This window comes from Zonotrichia leucophrys, chromosome 14 (assembly GCF_028769735.1).
Source record: "Zonotrichia leucophrys gambelii isolate GWCS_2022_RI chromosome 14, RI_Zleu_2.0, whole genome shotgun sequence".
Classification (NCBI taxonomy): domain Eukaryota; kingdom Metazoa; phylum Chordata; class Aves; order Passeriformes; family Passerellidae; genus Zonotrichia; species Zonotrichia leucophrys.
The window spans coordinates 1814362-1829090 of record NC_088184.1 but is presented as its reverse complement, the minus strand read 5'-3'; the positions used below and the strand labels follow the sequence as shown (position 1 = coordinate 1829090).

Sequence of the window (14729 nt, the reverse complement as noted above, 5' to 3'; positions counted from 1 at the left end):
GAGATCAGGAAAGGTTCATCCCCAGAGGGTGCTGGCACTGCCCAGGCTCCCCAGGGAATGGGCACAGCCCTGAGGCTGCCAGAGCTCCAGGAGTGTTGGGACAATGCTCTCAGGGATGCCCAGGGTGGGATTGTTGGGGGTCTGTGCAGGGCTGGGAGTTGGAATCCATGATCCTTGTGGCTCCCTTCCCACTCAGGGTGGGGTTTTGTTGTTATTGTTGTTTGTCTTTTGATTTGTTTTTTTTTAATGTGCTTCCCTGCTCCATGTGTCCCTCCCAAAAAGTCTCTGGAACTCTGGGTCTTGATTTTTTAAAAAACATTTATAGTTATAGTTATGTCATTGTTATAGTTATATCATGGTTATATTTATATCATGGTTATACTTATATCATGGCTATATTTATATCATATCATATTTATGTTTAATATATTTTCCTGCCCCAAATGGTCCCTGGAGCTCCAAAGCTTGCCTCCTGCTGGATCCAGGCCAGGGTGCAGCCCTTTGGATCCCACATGATGTAATCCCTGTGTGTGCTAATCTGCCAGGCTCCTCTCTCCCAGCATAGCTCTACCCTGGGCAGATAAAGCCAGCAGAGTTTATCTATAGGGCTGTAATTCTGTTAAGTAACAGTCCTGTCAGGGAACTGAGCCACTCAAACAAAGGTTTCCCTAAGCCCTGATAAACTTGAGAGTGAGGGAAATGTTTTCACTTCAGCAGCTTGGCCTGGAAGTGTCAGCTGGCTCTGGGTGAGCTGGGTGCTGGGGAGGGTGGGATCAGCTGGGAAAAGCCTTCTCCTGGAATAAACCTTCTCCTGGGCAAAGCCACTGCAGAAATTCCAGCTCCAGCCCCATCCCTGCTCATGGCCAGGTTGGACAGAGCCTGGAGCCAGGCTGGCAGAGCTGGGGGTGCTCACCTGGAGAGGAGAAGCTCCAGGGACACCTCAGAGCCCCTGCCAGGGCCTGAAGGGGCTCCAGGAGAGCTGCAGAGGGACTGGGGACAAGGCATGGAGGGACAGGACACAGGGAATGGCTCCCACTGCCAGAGGGCAGGGATGGATGGGATATTGGGAATTGGGAATTGTTCCCTGGGAGGGTGGGCAGGCCCTGGCACAGGGTGCCCACCCTGGATCCCTGGCAGTGCCCAAGGCCAGGCTGGGCAGGGCTGGGAGCAGCCTGGGACAGTGGGAGGTGTCCCTGCCATGGCAGGGGTGGCACTGGGTGGGCTTTAAGGTCCCTCCTAGCCCAAACCCTTCTGGGATTCTGTGATCTGCAGTTCTGCTGACACACAGGCAAGGGTGACCTGCAGATCCCCTGGTTTTTGTTGGCATCACAAGAGAGTGAAAATAAGAGGGACTGAGGCTGAGCAATGAGACCACTTCCTGCTGGAAACAGCTGAAGGAGGATTTCTCTGCCATGGCTACTGCAGGTGCAACCACAAACCCTGGGATTTGTGTTTGGCTTAGAAGCTCTTAAAGGTCTTTTGCAACCTCAGTGACTCTGAGATTCCCATGAAGAGATGTGTATGTGTGTGGCTGCACTTGGAAATAATTCTAATGCATAGAAGACATTTAAAAATAATTAAAAATAGACTTCTTTCCCAGGCTGGAAATTGAATAGCATGCTTGTGTTCCTTAAGACACATGACCTGGTGGTGGCTGTGATGGAAGAGGTGCTGCTTCTCCTGCTGCATCTGCTGGGATGCAGTGGAGCTGTTTGAGATGGTCATTGCTGTGTTTTCCCTGGAAGCTTGCTCTGTTTTACCATCTGCTGCTCCCAGTTCACCTGAGGGTGGGAGAGGGGCTGGGAGGGGAGTCTGGTCCCTGCCTTGGGATGGCAGCTGCTCCTCAGGGCAGTTTAATCCCCTCTTTGTCCTCTCTGCAGAGCAAATGCACTCGAGGAGCAGCTGAAGGAGCAGGAGCTGAGGGCTGACCAGACCCTGCTGGAGGAGATCAAGAAGCAGAGGGAGCTGCTCAGCAAAATGGAGAGGGAGAAGAGCATCGAGATCGAGAACCTGCAGGCCAGGTGGGGCTGGGGGGCAGCTCTCCTGCAGCCAGCCCAGGATCTGTGCCCAGGCAGCCTTGGGTCACACAGGGAGGCAGGCAGAGAGTTTGATTGATTCAAAGTGTGACTAAAATCACCACAAACCTGAGTTTTGGTTATTTCCACCTTTGGCCCACAGACCTAATCTTGGGTTCTTTATTTGAGCTGCTCTGATGCATTTTAACTCCCACCCTTTATCCACATGCCTGTCCTGCAGTGAGGGGATGAAGAGGGGATTTGTTAATGATTTGTTAATGCTGCTTCCTATAAATCACCCCTTGGGGTACTTTTGATGCCCAGATGTTTTGCACCTTGATGGAAACAGGCAAACAGCTGGGAAAGAGGCAGAGTGTCCCAGGCAGGGTGCTCTGTGCTGCCTGGTGCATTCCAAAGGCAGAAGTGGGGTGGGAGGGGTGTCAGGTATTTAACAGGGCTTTCCCATCTTCCCCAGAGTGTTTTGCTGTTGTTCATCCCTTGCAGTCCATGGGAGGTGAAGACAGTGGGGTTTTCCCTGGGAATGCAAACCCAAAGCCCTCTCTGACCCCATTCTGTTGTCTCTGCTGCTGAGGCTTGTGCAGGGACAGAAAAACCCTTGGAACAAAGAATAGCCCTGGAGCTGGTGGATGTCAGGGTTCTGTAGATGCCCCTCTCTTCCCCCTGGCAGCAGAAACATCTCAGGGTTTGCCTTGAACAGATGAATCCCTGCTGCCTTCCCTTTGCTTTCATACTCCTGGGGAGGTTTTCTCCCTGTGTGGGATGCTGGGATGAGTCTCACACCCGTTCCCTCTGCAGGCTGCAGCAGCTGGATGATGAGAACAGCGAGCTGAGGTCCTGTGTCCCCTGCCTGAGAGCCAACATCGAGAGGCTTGAGGAGGTGAGGCCACAGGGTGCCTGGTTTGGGGATGAAATGCTGGTTTTGGGGTGAAATTCTGGTTTTGGGGTGAAATTCTGGCTTTGGGATGAATTTTCATGAACACAAGTTCCATTTAATGTAACAAACCATTTCCTTCCATTTTCCAGTCCCCACGTTGGACAGCACTATCCCACACAGTTATCCTTGCAGTCTCCCACTGTTCAGCCTGGAAGCTGGGAATAAACCCCTGATAAATCCCTGTGGCAGTGCCTGCTCAGGAGGGGACTCGTGCCCTCTTGTGGAAGCTTGTCCCCATCCCTGTCCCCATCCCTGTGGCCAGTCCAGTGCAGGGCAGGAGGAGGAGCAGGGATGCTCTATCTCTGTGTCCTGGGATTTGTCAGTTGAGTTTCCAAAGATCTGTGTCACCTCCCAGCCCCTGTCATGTCCCCCTGCTCAGAATCCAAGGCCCTGCAGGGCTGGGGCTTCCCAAGGCTCCTTGGGCTGGGCAGGAGCCTCACCTTCAGGGATGGGGTGGGTTACAGGTGGGACACCTGGAGCAGGGGCTGCATTTTGTCTCTGCCAAGCTTGGGGCAGAATTAAAGTTAAAACTGAACTGAGATCAAACCTCCTCTCCCAGCTGAAGGGCCTTTTATCCATGTTTAATCCCACGGGAGAGCTCTGCAGCTCCATCCTCCTGATGTGGTTTTCATCTGCCAGGGCCTGGTGAGCACAGCTGAGGCTGGGGACAGGAAAGCCCCAGTGGCTCTGAGGGTGAATTCCCAGCCATGGGAAGTTGGTTTTGATCATGCAGAGCCATTCTCCTTTCCTCCACATGAATGGGTGAAGGAGGAGCAGGAGCTGCTCTCACTGCCCCTCCCTGCCCAGGAGCAGCCTGGCTGATGAGCTGCTCTCCTGTCCAGTGCCCAGAAATCAGGATTTTGTTGTCACTGTTGCCTTTCCTGCTTGGTGCTGCTCCATGGAGCAGGACACCCCTGAGCTGTGGAGTCTTTGCTTTTTTCTGCCAGGGCCAGGATTAAATCACAAGAAGGTATTTCTTGTTGGGGCTCAGATCTTTATTAGTTCTTATCTCTGTCACAGTCTCACAAACTGTGAGTTCTGCAGCACTTCACTTTAACAAACTAAAAATGGAGCCCCATCTCTCTCTCTACAAGGCCTTTTAAGGATAAACTGTCCAATTAAAAAATGACACCTTAATTATTTTTACTTTTAACCCAATAACCAACCACTCATGCCTGCAATGTGGACTTTTTATGCAATTACACAAAACCACCCAAACCCATGGAGACAACGGTGAAGAAGAAGGAGCAGCCTCTGCCCTAAAACCTCCATCTTGCTTTATAAATATTGCTATATTCTAAACCCTTAAACTCTGAGTTTTCACCCTGTTTTATCACACACTTCTGTTCAAACTCCACACCCACAATCCCAGTTCTGCCATTCCATTCTGGAAGCTTCTCCACAGCCTCAGGTCAGTGCAGTGTTCTCTGGGGGTCAGTGCCTGGCAGCACAGAAATCTGAAATTCCCACAGCCAGGGTTCCAGCCCAGAGCCAGCATCTGGAGCTCCCCCATGAGCTGCTCCTCAGCCCTGTGTGCCAGGGGCCATCCATCACCAGCACTGCAGGGCTCCTGTGCCATTTGTGGAGTTCTGAAAGCCAAAACCTTTCCCATGGGGCTGGGACCTGTGAGCCCAGGGAGATTTGGAAGGGCAACAATGGTAAAACTTGTGGGTTGGGGGAAAAGACAGTTTATTAAGTAAAGCAAAAGCTGCCCACAGAGGCAAAGAAAATAAAGAGTTAATTAACTTTTTCCCAAGGCAGACAGGTGTTCAGGCATCTCCTGGAAATCAGGGCTCCATCATCAAGCAGGGAGCCCAACAGTGACTTGGGAAGACAAATGCCATCACTGCAAACACCTCCTTTTTCTCATTCTTCCCCCAGTTTGTATTGATGAACATGTTGTCATTTAGTATTAAATATCCATTTTGAGTTTTGGGATCAGCTGTCCCAGCTGTGTCCCCTCCCAGCTCCTTGTGCACCTCCAGAATCCGTGATGGTGGGGTGGAGTGAGAAGCAGGAAAAGCTGGTGACAGCAGAAGGTGCTGCTCTGGGGGCTGTTGGCATCTTCACCTGCATCCCAAACATTCAGCCAAGGCTCTGGGGAGGAGAAGGGAACAGAGCTGGCCTGTGTGTTTTACATCCCAGCTTGAACTGCTCTATTCCTTCTTGGATCAGCCCTCAATTCAAACCTTTCATGTCTGAAACCAAGAGGGAGGTAAAGATCTCAGATTCAGGAGTTTTCTGAAATCCAGACATAAGGAGCTTTATGATTTAATGTCTCTCCTTGGCCTGGAGCCCCGTGCTGGCTCCAGCCCATCCCACACCAGCATGGTGCTTCCCAGAAAGCAGCACAAGGGTGGATATTCATGTGGATTCACTCTGGAGCCATCCTGAGTGCTCCCTCAGTGCTGCCAAGCTCTGAGCAGATGAATCCCAGCAGGCAGAGCCTCCTGGTGCCTCAGGAGAGGAGCATTCCCTGCACTGGGAATGCTCTCACTGGGCTGCTCGTGTCCTTGCAGGAGAAGCAGAAGCTGCTGGATGAGATTGAGGACCTCACTGTGCAGCTCACAGAGGAGCAGGAGAAAAAGAGGAAGATGGGGGACAAGCTGAGTCAGGAGAGGCACCAGTTCCAGAAGGAGAAGGAGTCAACACAGGAGGTGAGTGGGGTCTGGGCTTGCCACAGCCCTGTCCCCAAAGTGTGGGAATGTGGCCTTGGCAGCCTCTCCAGAATGGGTGCCTGGAGCAGGGAGTGCTGCCTGGGCAGTGGGGAGGGGTCCAGGAGCTGAGCTGAGCTGCAGCACCTCAGTCCTTGTGCTGCTCTGGGATTCACCCAGCCCTGTCCCTGCAGGGCTGTGCCACCCTGGCCCCTCCCCTCCTGCCTGGAGGAGCAGTGCAGAGGCAGAGAGGGGTTAGAGCTGAGTGCCTGGGGCTGGGTCACACCCTCCCAGGGCTCCATCATCTGTGCCTGCTGATTCTGAGCTGGGCGCCCAGGCAGGGCTGGCTGTGGTGGCAGGAAAGGAGCTCTGGCCCAAGGTGGAATGAGTTGTCACCGTGGTGTCACTGAGGGCTCTGAGGTGAGGAAGGGACCCAAACTCAGCATCTTTGGCTCTCCAACAAGGTCCTTGCAGGGCTGTGTTCATGTGTTCCAGTAGCTCCCCATCTCCTGCTTGCTGGGGGTGCGAGGGAGCAAGGGGAAACCAAGCTTCCTCCAGAAAGGAATTCAGTCATGGAATGGTTTGGGTTGAGAAGGACCTCAAAGCTCATCTTGTTCCACCCCCTGCCATGGGCAGGGACAGCTCCCACTGTCCCAGATTGCTCCAAACTCCATCCAGCCTGGCCTTGGGCACTGCCAGGGATCCAGGGCCAGCCCCTGCTGTGGCAAACAATCCTGCTGCAGCAATCCATGAGCTGCTCCCACAGCAGCCACACCCAGAGGCTGCTGCTGGATCTGCCAGGCCTGTGGCACTCAGCTGTCCCCTTGCCTTGCCCTGCAGCTCATTGAGGACCTCAGGAAGCAGCTGGAGCACCTGCAGCTCTTCAAGCTGGAGGCAGAGCAGCGCCGGGGCCGCAGCAGCAGCATGGGGCTGCAGGAGTACAACAGCAGGACACGGGAGACTGAGCTGGAGCAGGAGATCAAGCAGCTCAAGCAGGTAAGGAGGGCTGGCCTGGCAGGGAAACGATTCCCTGATGCCAAGGCAGGACCAGCAGGGCCCAAGGGCTCTCTCCCAAGAGAAGGAATGGATCCAGGAGCCCAGTGCTGTCTTGCTTTCCTGTCCTGGGAGAGGGAGGTTGGTGCTTTCTCAGGGACAACAGGAGCCCTTCTCTCTCTGCTGTGTCCCCTGGGTCTTCCCAGTGTTCCCATGCTTCCAGAGGTTCTCCAGGCTCTGCTGAGGTGGAGGCAGCAGCCCATGTGCTGTTCCCAGCCCTGTGTGAGCTGTGTTAGGGTGAAAGTCCCCCTCTGCCTTTGCTGGTCTGGATCAGCTCTGAGCACCAGCTGCTCCAGCAGTGTGTGGTTTGTGTGTGTGAACAGGATAACAGGAACCTGAAGGAGCAGAACGATGAGCTCAATGGGCAGATCATCAACCTGAGCATCCAGGGAGCCAAGAACCTGTTCTCAGCCTCCTTCTCCGAGTCCCTGGCAGCCGAGATCAGCTCTGTCTCCAGAGATGAGGTACGTGCCATGAGGAGCTCACACTGCTCCTTGCTGGGTGCCTGCACCTGGCATGGCTGGGAGGAGGGGATGTGCCCTGTCTGTGGCCCAGCCCATGCTCAAAATCCCCCTGAAAGCTGGCAAGAGCAGAGAAATCCCCACACAATTATCTGCAGAGCTCTCAGGACTGACCCTGCCTGCCAGCCCTCCCTGCTGGGAGCAGGGGAGCTGCTCCCTGCCCACTGCTGAGTCTGGCAGCTCTGGGACAGCCACCACGGGCTGTGTCCATCAGAACCCCCTGGGAGCCGGCACATTCCCCCTGGACATCCCAGCTCCTCCAGCACATTTTCTCCCTGAACACCAGCCAGGGGTGGCTGAGCCTGCACAAACACTGGAATTAGATCTTTAACACCTCAGGAAGTGGGGAAACACACCTGGATATTTTGGGGATCCAATGGAGATGTGATGCTCCCTGCTCTCTGCAGGGCAGCTCTCTCCATCAGGCTGAGAGCTCACAAGAGGGAGCAGAACCAGTTTTTCCCTGGCCATTTAAACAAGGTCAGGAATGTCCCAGCCATGGATGCACAGAGCCCTGGGCAGTGCCAGGCAGTGAACTCTCCCTCCTCTCCCTCCTCTCCCTGTGCTGCAGCTCATGGAAGCAATCCAGAAGCAGGAGGAGATCAACTTCCGCCTGCAGGATTACATCGACAGGATCATCGTGGCCATCATGGAGACCAACCCCTCCATCCTGGAGGTCAAGTAGTGCAGCCGGGAGGATTTGGTGCTCTGAGAGGATGAAGAGGGACTCCAAACGTCTTTGCACTTGATGAAGGCACAAGGAAGCCTCAGGTCGGGGAGTGACTGAGCCGCGGACCAGGGAAAAGGAAAAGCAGCAGGCAGGCTTTGTTGTCTGACTGCGTTATTTTGAAGCCCTCCTGGCTGTGGAGGGGTGAAAGGGAACCTGGAGAAGGAGCTCAGGAAAGGGACACTGCAGGAAGTGCCTGTGGCGCTGGGGACTGTCCCGACAGGCACCGCCCCTCCGAGGGACACGGCGATGGAAGCGACAGCGCTGACTTTGCCCCGCTGTGCCAAAGTGTCCCTGACACACCCACCGGGCAGAGCCAGGGCAGCGCCTCCCGGACTCGCACAGGGTTGGGGTTTGCTTTTGGTTTGGGGTTTTGGTTTATTTTTTAATTAACTTAATGCAAATGGCCTCATCCAGCTGGCTCAGCCCATCCTTGCCCCGTGCTCGGGCTGCGTGCAGAGCCCGCGGGGCAGCCCGGGGCTCTCGGGGACAGGGCGTGAGCACACTCGCTCACCTGCCTCCTTATTTATTGTTGCTGTCCGTGGCTCGGTACTGTCGGCGCGTCTCGGCACCCCGGCTCCGCTCCCTCCTCCTCCTCCTCCTGCCGGGCTCTGCCGCTGAGGTGGCTCCGGGAGGAGCTGTCCCTCGTCCCCAGCCGGGCACAGGCTCTGTGTGGCACCGGGGCAAGGCTGCAGCGCCTCCGGCCGCCTCTCCTCGTCCTGGCTTTGGGAGCTGCAGGGGAGCCCCGAGGTGGCCAGCTCCCCTCCCGAAGGCTGGGGACAGCGGCCTGTGCCATTGCCAGCCGGAGCAGGGCTCTGCTGGTGATAGCTGCAGCCCTGGAGGGAGAGCCTGCTCCGGCTCCTTCCCCCGTTCCTGGGCTGGAGGAGCCCCCTCGTTCCTCATCCCTGGCACCGGCCGGGGCTGGAATCTCTGTGCCGACGGGGAGGGGAGCTGGAGAACACCAGCAGCTCCCTGGAAACAAAAGCCATGTTTACATCGGACAGCTCTGGGCGCGCTGGCACCGGCGGCCGTGGCACAGCGTGACCCGGCAGTGGCCGCTGTCCCCTCCTGCCAGCGCCATCCCGGCACCGGCTCCAGCCCGCCGCTCCTCTTCCTCCTGCCCCTCAGGTCTGGGAGTGCCAGGACGGCCTGGAAGCAGAAGCCACAGCAATCCCGGGGGTGCCTGCTCCCCCCAAACCCCTCCAGCCCTGGGGGTGACCCAGTGCAGGGGGGCACTGTCACCACTCGTGCAGGGCACAGCGGCCGAGCCACTCTGGGGCTGAGCCCCAAACCCCGGGGCAGCCCCTGCACCACCCCAGCCCTCCCTCCCTGCTCCCCTCCCTGCCCCGAGGCCGCGGGAAGAAGCCACGTAATGTACATTTCCAGAGAAGCTTTGGGTGTAAATCAGTGTATACTTGGAGAGGGAAAATTTTTCTATCTTGTAGAGTAGGTATTTTTATAGAATGAAGGTTGATCCATTTTTTTAATACTTTAAAAGAAGAGAGAAATGTATCTGTGTATACACAAAAGCATATATATATATATATATGTATAAATATATAAATATTGGAGATCTGCCTTTCTCGACTTGGGATCCTGGATCCCCAGGTCTCAAACAATCGTTTGTTTTTTCCTGTCGCTCTCACAGAGGTACTGTAACTGTAAATAAGCACCGGGGAAAAAAAAAAAAAAAGTTTTAAGCAAACAAAAAGCACTGACTTGCACATTCACCATGCTTTAAAGTCCCTATGGAGAGAGAAAAACAAAAACAAAAACAAGACAAAAACTGTACATCCTGAAAATGTTCCTCTTTCCCGACCGCTATGTGAAGGAAGTCCCCCCAAAAAGAGGCAAAAATGGTATTGTCTTAACTGATGTATCAATTCTTGTCGGATTAAAAGCTGTTACTATTCCTGCCCGGAGCCTGTTCTTCCACAGAGCATCCTGAGGATCCCAGTGCTGCATTGGAGCATCCCAAATATCCAAGTGCTGCATCTCCAGTGGGGCTGCACTGAGTGGAAATGCTCCTGCACCAAGGAGTGCCCTGGTTTTGGGAGGAGGAGGATGAGGATGAACGAGAAAGAATGAGAATGAGAATGAGAATGAGAAAAGCTAGAGCTGGCTGGAATCTCCTGATTTTGGGAGGATGAGGATGAAGATGAGGATGAGGGAGGCTGCACTTGGCTGGAGTGCCCTGATTTTGGGAGGATGAGGAGGAGGAGGAGGATGAGGATGAGAATGAGGATGAGGATGAGGATGAGGATGAGGATGAGGATGAGGAAAGCTAGAGCTGGCTGGAATCTCCTGATTTTGGGAGGATGAGGATGAGGATGAGGGAGGCTGGAGCTGGCTGGGATGCCCTGATTTTGGGAGGAGGAGGAGGATGAGAATGAGAATGAGAATAAGAATGAGGATGAGGAAAGCTAGAGCTGGCTGGACCTGATTTTGGGAGGATGAGGATGAAGATGAGGATGAGGGAGGCTGGAACTGGCTGGAGTGCTGTGATTTTGGGAGCATGAGGAGGAGGATGAGGATGGAGGATGAGGATGAGAATGAGAATGAGAATGAGAATGAGAATGAGAATGAGAATGAGAATGAGAATGAGAGAGGCTGGACTTGGCTGGGATGCCCTGATTTTGGGAGGATGAGGATGAGGATGAGGGAGGCTGGACTTGGTTGGAATGCCCTGGTTTTAGGAGGATGAGGATGAAGATGAGAAGAGGATGAAGAAGCTGAGCTGGCTGGAATTCGAATGTTGGGAGGAATGAGAATGAAGGTGAGATGAGGGAGGCTGGAACTGGCTGGAGTGCTGTGATTTTGGGAGCATTAGGATGAGGATGAGGGAGGCTGGAGCTGGATGGAATGCCCTGATTTCAGGAGGATGAGGATGAGGATGAGGGAGGCTGGACTTGGTTGGAATGCCCTGGTTTTAGGAGGATGAGGATGAAGATGATGAAGAGGATGAGGAAAGCTAGAGCTGGCTGGAATGCCCTGATTTTGGGAGGATCAGGATCAGGATGAGTGAGGCTGGAGCTGGCTGGGATGCCCTGATTTTGGGAGGATGAGGATGAGGATGAGGAAGGCAGGACCCCGCCGATTGCAGAGGGATGAAGGTCGGAGGGAGCCAGGATCTCCCCAGCCAGCCGAGCTGTGTGGGTGGCAATGGGGGAATTCCCTGCTCACCTTCCTGGAGGATCCAGGTGGGACCCTGGGAGCCGGTGCTGCTGCCCAGGGCCGGGCAGGCTGGGACGGGGCTCGGGCTCCCTCCCCTCTGCAGGAACTCGGAGCTTTCCCTTCCCTTCCCTTCCCTCCGCCCCGGGAGAGCCCCCTCGGAGCACTCGGCTGTTCCGAACGGCTCCAAAATCCCTTAAACGCCCTCACCTCCCTGCTAAGCTGCTCCCCACCCCTCTAAGCCTCCTCCACCCCTCCCCACCCCTTTAAGCCGCCCCAAAGGGCCTGAACGTGCAGAATCCCCTCCCAGCTCCCGCCGTGCCTCCGGATGGCTCCAGACTGTTCCTCCGAACTGCTCGGGGCAGCAGCAAAGAGCTGGGAAAGGCTCTGACACACCCTGGGAGCTCTGAAACCCCCCAGATTGCTTCAGACTGCTCAGGGCACCACCGAGGCTCCAAAACATCCCCAGAGCTGCTCCAAAATATCCCTGATACGCTCGAAAATATCCCTGAGCTGCATAAAACGTCCCAGAGCCACTCAAAAACAACCCAGAGCTCCTCCAAAACACCCCCAGAGCTGCTCCAAAACATCCCAGAGCTGTCCCAAAACATCCCTGACATGATCCAAAATGTCCCTGAGCTGCTCTAAGATATCCCTGAGCTGCATAAAACATCCCAGAGCTCCTCCAAAACATCCCTGACATGCTCTAAAATGTCCCTGAGCTGCTCTAAAACGTCCTTGAGCTGCATAAAACGTCCCAGAGCTCCTCCAAAATATCCCTGAGCTGCCCAAAACCATCCTAGAGCTCCTCCCTGCCATGCTTCAAAGCGTCCCTGAACTGCTCTAAAACATCCCTGAGCTTCATAAAACATCCCAGAGCTCCTCCAAAACATCCCTGCCATGCTCCAAAGTGTCCCTGAACTGCTCTAAACCATCCCTGAGCTGCATAAAACATCCCAGAGCTCCTCCAAAATATCCCTGACATGCTCCAAAATATCCCTGGCATGCTCTAAAACATCCCTGAGCTGCTCAAAAACATCCCAGAGCTCCTCCAAAAATCCCTGAGCTGCCCAAAACCATCCCAGAGCTTCTCCAAAATATCCCTGCCATGCTCCAAAGTGTCCCTGAACTGCTCCAGAACCATCCCTGAGCTGCCCTAAACCATCCCTGAGCTGCCCTAAAACATCCCTGAGCACGTCCAAAGCATCCCTGAGCATCTGTAAATCACCTCTGCAGCATTCCCAACTGCTCTGCACCCTCCAAGCAGCTCTAGAGTGCACCAAAGATTTCCCTAAACACCTCTGAAACTTCCTTTTAAAAATTCCTCTGCAATCTCAACCTCTCCATCTCGAAGCTGTTCTAGAAATGGGGTAGGTAAACAGCTCTGGGGGTATTTCTGTGCTGCTGGGGGGCTTCAAGGAGCTGTAAATCTCCTTTTTGAGCAGCTCAGGCTCTGGAAGGACGGAGCTCTGGCCATTACTGAACCACTTGAGCTGCTCAAACAGCTCTCATGCTCCTCCAACCAGCCCTGCAAGGCACCAAGATGCCAAAACTGCCTCGAAGTAGCACTTGAAGCTCTCCAAACTCTTCTAAAACTCCTCGAAATAGCTCAAAATGGATCATAGGGAAGGTCTCCTGGCAGCTCTGAAGCTCTCCAAGCCTCCTCTGTGCAGCTGTGAAACTCCTCGAGTGCCCCAACAGCCTCCAAAAGGCCCTTGAAACCCCTCTGGAGCTTCTTCATGGGCCTCTCAAAAGGGTTAAAATTTTTAATAATATCTCTAAACTCAGTTTGCAACTACCCTAAACCCCCTCTGAATGACGTCAGAGGGGCACAGGCAACCCTGAAACAACTCCAAAACTCATAAAAAATAATCAGAGCTGCTCCAAAGCGCTCCAGCTCTTCTGCACCTCCTCTGAAAAGGGATCTGAATGGACTAAAACCTCTCCAGCCTTTTCAAAACTGCTCCAGAAAAGTCCCAAAGCTCCGAAGGTCTCTGCATCCTTCAGAGCAGCTCCAGAGCTGCTCCCAGCCCAGCTCCAGCCCTTCCACCCAGCTGGGGGGGCTGAGCACGGTGACAAAGCTCCAGGTCTGGGCCACTCATGGCCAGAGGGACCTGGAGGGGCTGGAGGGGGTCCAGGGGAGGGAACAGAGCTGGGAAGGGGCTGGAGCACCAGGAGGGGCTGAGGGAGCTGGGAAGGGGCTCAGCCTGGAGCAAAGGAGGCTCAGGGGGGACCTTGTGGCTCTGCACAGCTCCTGACAGGAGGGGACAGCCAGGGAACAGGGACAGGACAAGGGGGAACAGCCCCAAGCTGTGCCAGGGGAGGTTTAGGTTGGATATTGGGGAAATCCTTCATGGGAAGGGTGGTCAGGCCCTGGCACAGCTGCCCAGGGCAGTGGTGGGGTCACCATCTGAAGACATAGATGTGGCACTTGGGGACATGGGTGTGCAGTGCTGAGGGACACTTGGACTTGATGATCTCAGGACTTTCCCAGCCACAACAATCCTGTGGTTCCATGGGCCAGTGACACTTCTGAACATCCCCAAAGCCTGGCCATGACCAAGGCCACCACCCCCATGTCCCACCTGCCCTGGTCCCTGTCCTGTGTCCCCACAGCAGGGCTGGGCCCAGCAGGGCTCTGTGGCCGTGTCCCTGTGTCCCATCTGGGGCAGGAAGGGATTGCTGTGGGTGCAGGGATTGCTCTGGGTGCTGCAGGGATTGCTCTGGGTGCAGAATGGATTGCTCTGGGTGCAGGGATTGCTCTGGGTGCAGAATGGATTGCTCTGGGTGCAACAGGGATTGCTGTGGGTGCAGGGATTGCTGTGGGTGCAGGGATTGCTGTGGGTGCAGGGATTGCTCTGGGTGCTGCAGGGATTGCTGTGGGTGCTGCAGGGATTGCTGTGGGTGCAGGGATTGCTGTGGGTGCTGCAGGGATTGCTGTGGGTGCAGCAGGGATTGCTGTGGGTGCAGCAGGGATTGCTGTGGGTGCAGCAGGGATTGCTGTGGGTGCTGCAGGGATTGCTCCGGGTGCAGGGATTGCTGTGGGTGCAGGGATTGCTGTGGGTGCAGGGATTGCTGTGGGTGCTGCAGGGATTGCTGTGGGTGCAGAGATTGCTCTGGGTGCAGAATGGATTGCTGTGGGTGCAGAATGGATTGCTCTGGGTGCTGCAGGGATTGCTCTGGGTGCAGAATGGATTGCTGTGGGTGCTGCAGGGATTGCTGTGGGTGCAGGGATTGCTCTGGGTGCAGAATGGATTGCTGTGGGTGCAGGAGGCATTTCCAGCTCCTTCCCCATCTGCAGCCGGGCCGGGGCCGGGGCCGGGGCAGGGATGGGGTTAACCCTTGGCAGCCGGGCTGGGGGGAGCAGAGCCCCAGCCCTGGTTTGGGGGGCAGCCCCAGCGCAGCCCTGAGCCCGGGGCTGCCGGTGCCGCCCTGTGGGCAGAGCCCCGGGATGGCCGCGGGGAGCGCAGCCCCAGGGATGCTCCGGGCGCTCCAGCAGGGGACACAGCCCCGGGCAGGGACACACCGGAGAGGGTGACACTCCAGCGAGGACCCCACACCCAGCGGGGACACAGCGACAGCAGCCCTGCCTGTTGCAGAGCGTTTTCCTCCTCTTGCTCCAAGCTGGGAATT

General features: G+C 55.4%; 1 protein-coding gene across 9 annotated transcripts in view; it reads left to right on the top strand.

Annotated features, from left to right (window-relative positions):
* RAB11FIP3 (RAB11 family interacting protein 3) overlaps positions 1-9842 on the top strand; it is an 86961-nt gene extending 77119 nt beyond the window's left edge. For all 9 annotated transcript variants that reach the window (XM_064725465.1, XM_064725466.1, XM_064725464.1 and 6 more), the window contains 6 exons: positions 1881-2021; positions 2832-2913; positions 5490-5627; positions 6465-6620; positions 7001-7141; positions 7770-9842. In XM_064725465.1, the coding sequence (XP_064581535.1) occupies positions 1881-2021; positions 2832-2913; positions 5490-5627; positions 6465-6620; positions 7001-7141; positions 7770-7883 (772 nt within the window). In that variant the 3' untranslated portion in view covers positions 7884-9842. The remainder of the gene's footprint in view (positions 1-1880; positions 2022-2831; positions 2914-5489; positions 5628-6464; positions 6621-7000; positions 7142-7769) is intronic.
* Positions 9843-14729: the final 4887 nt, after the last annotated feature.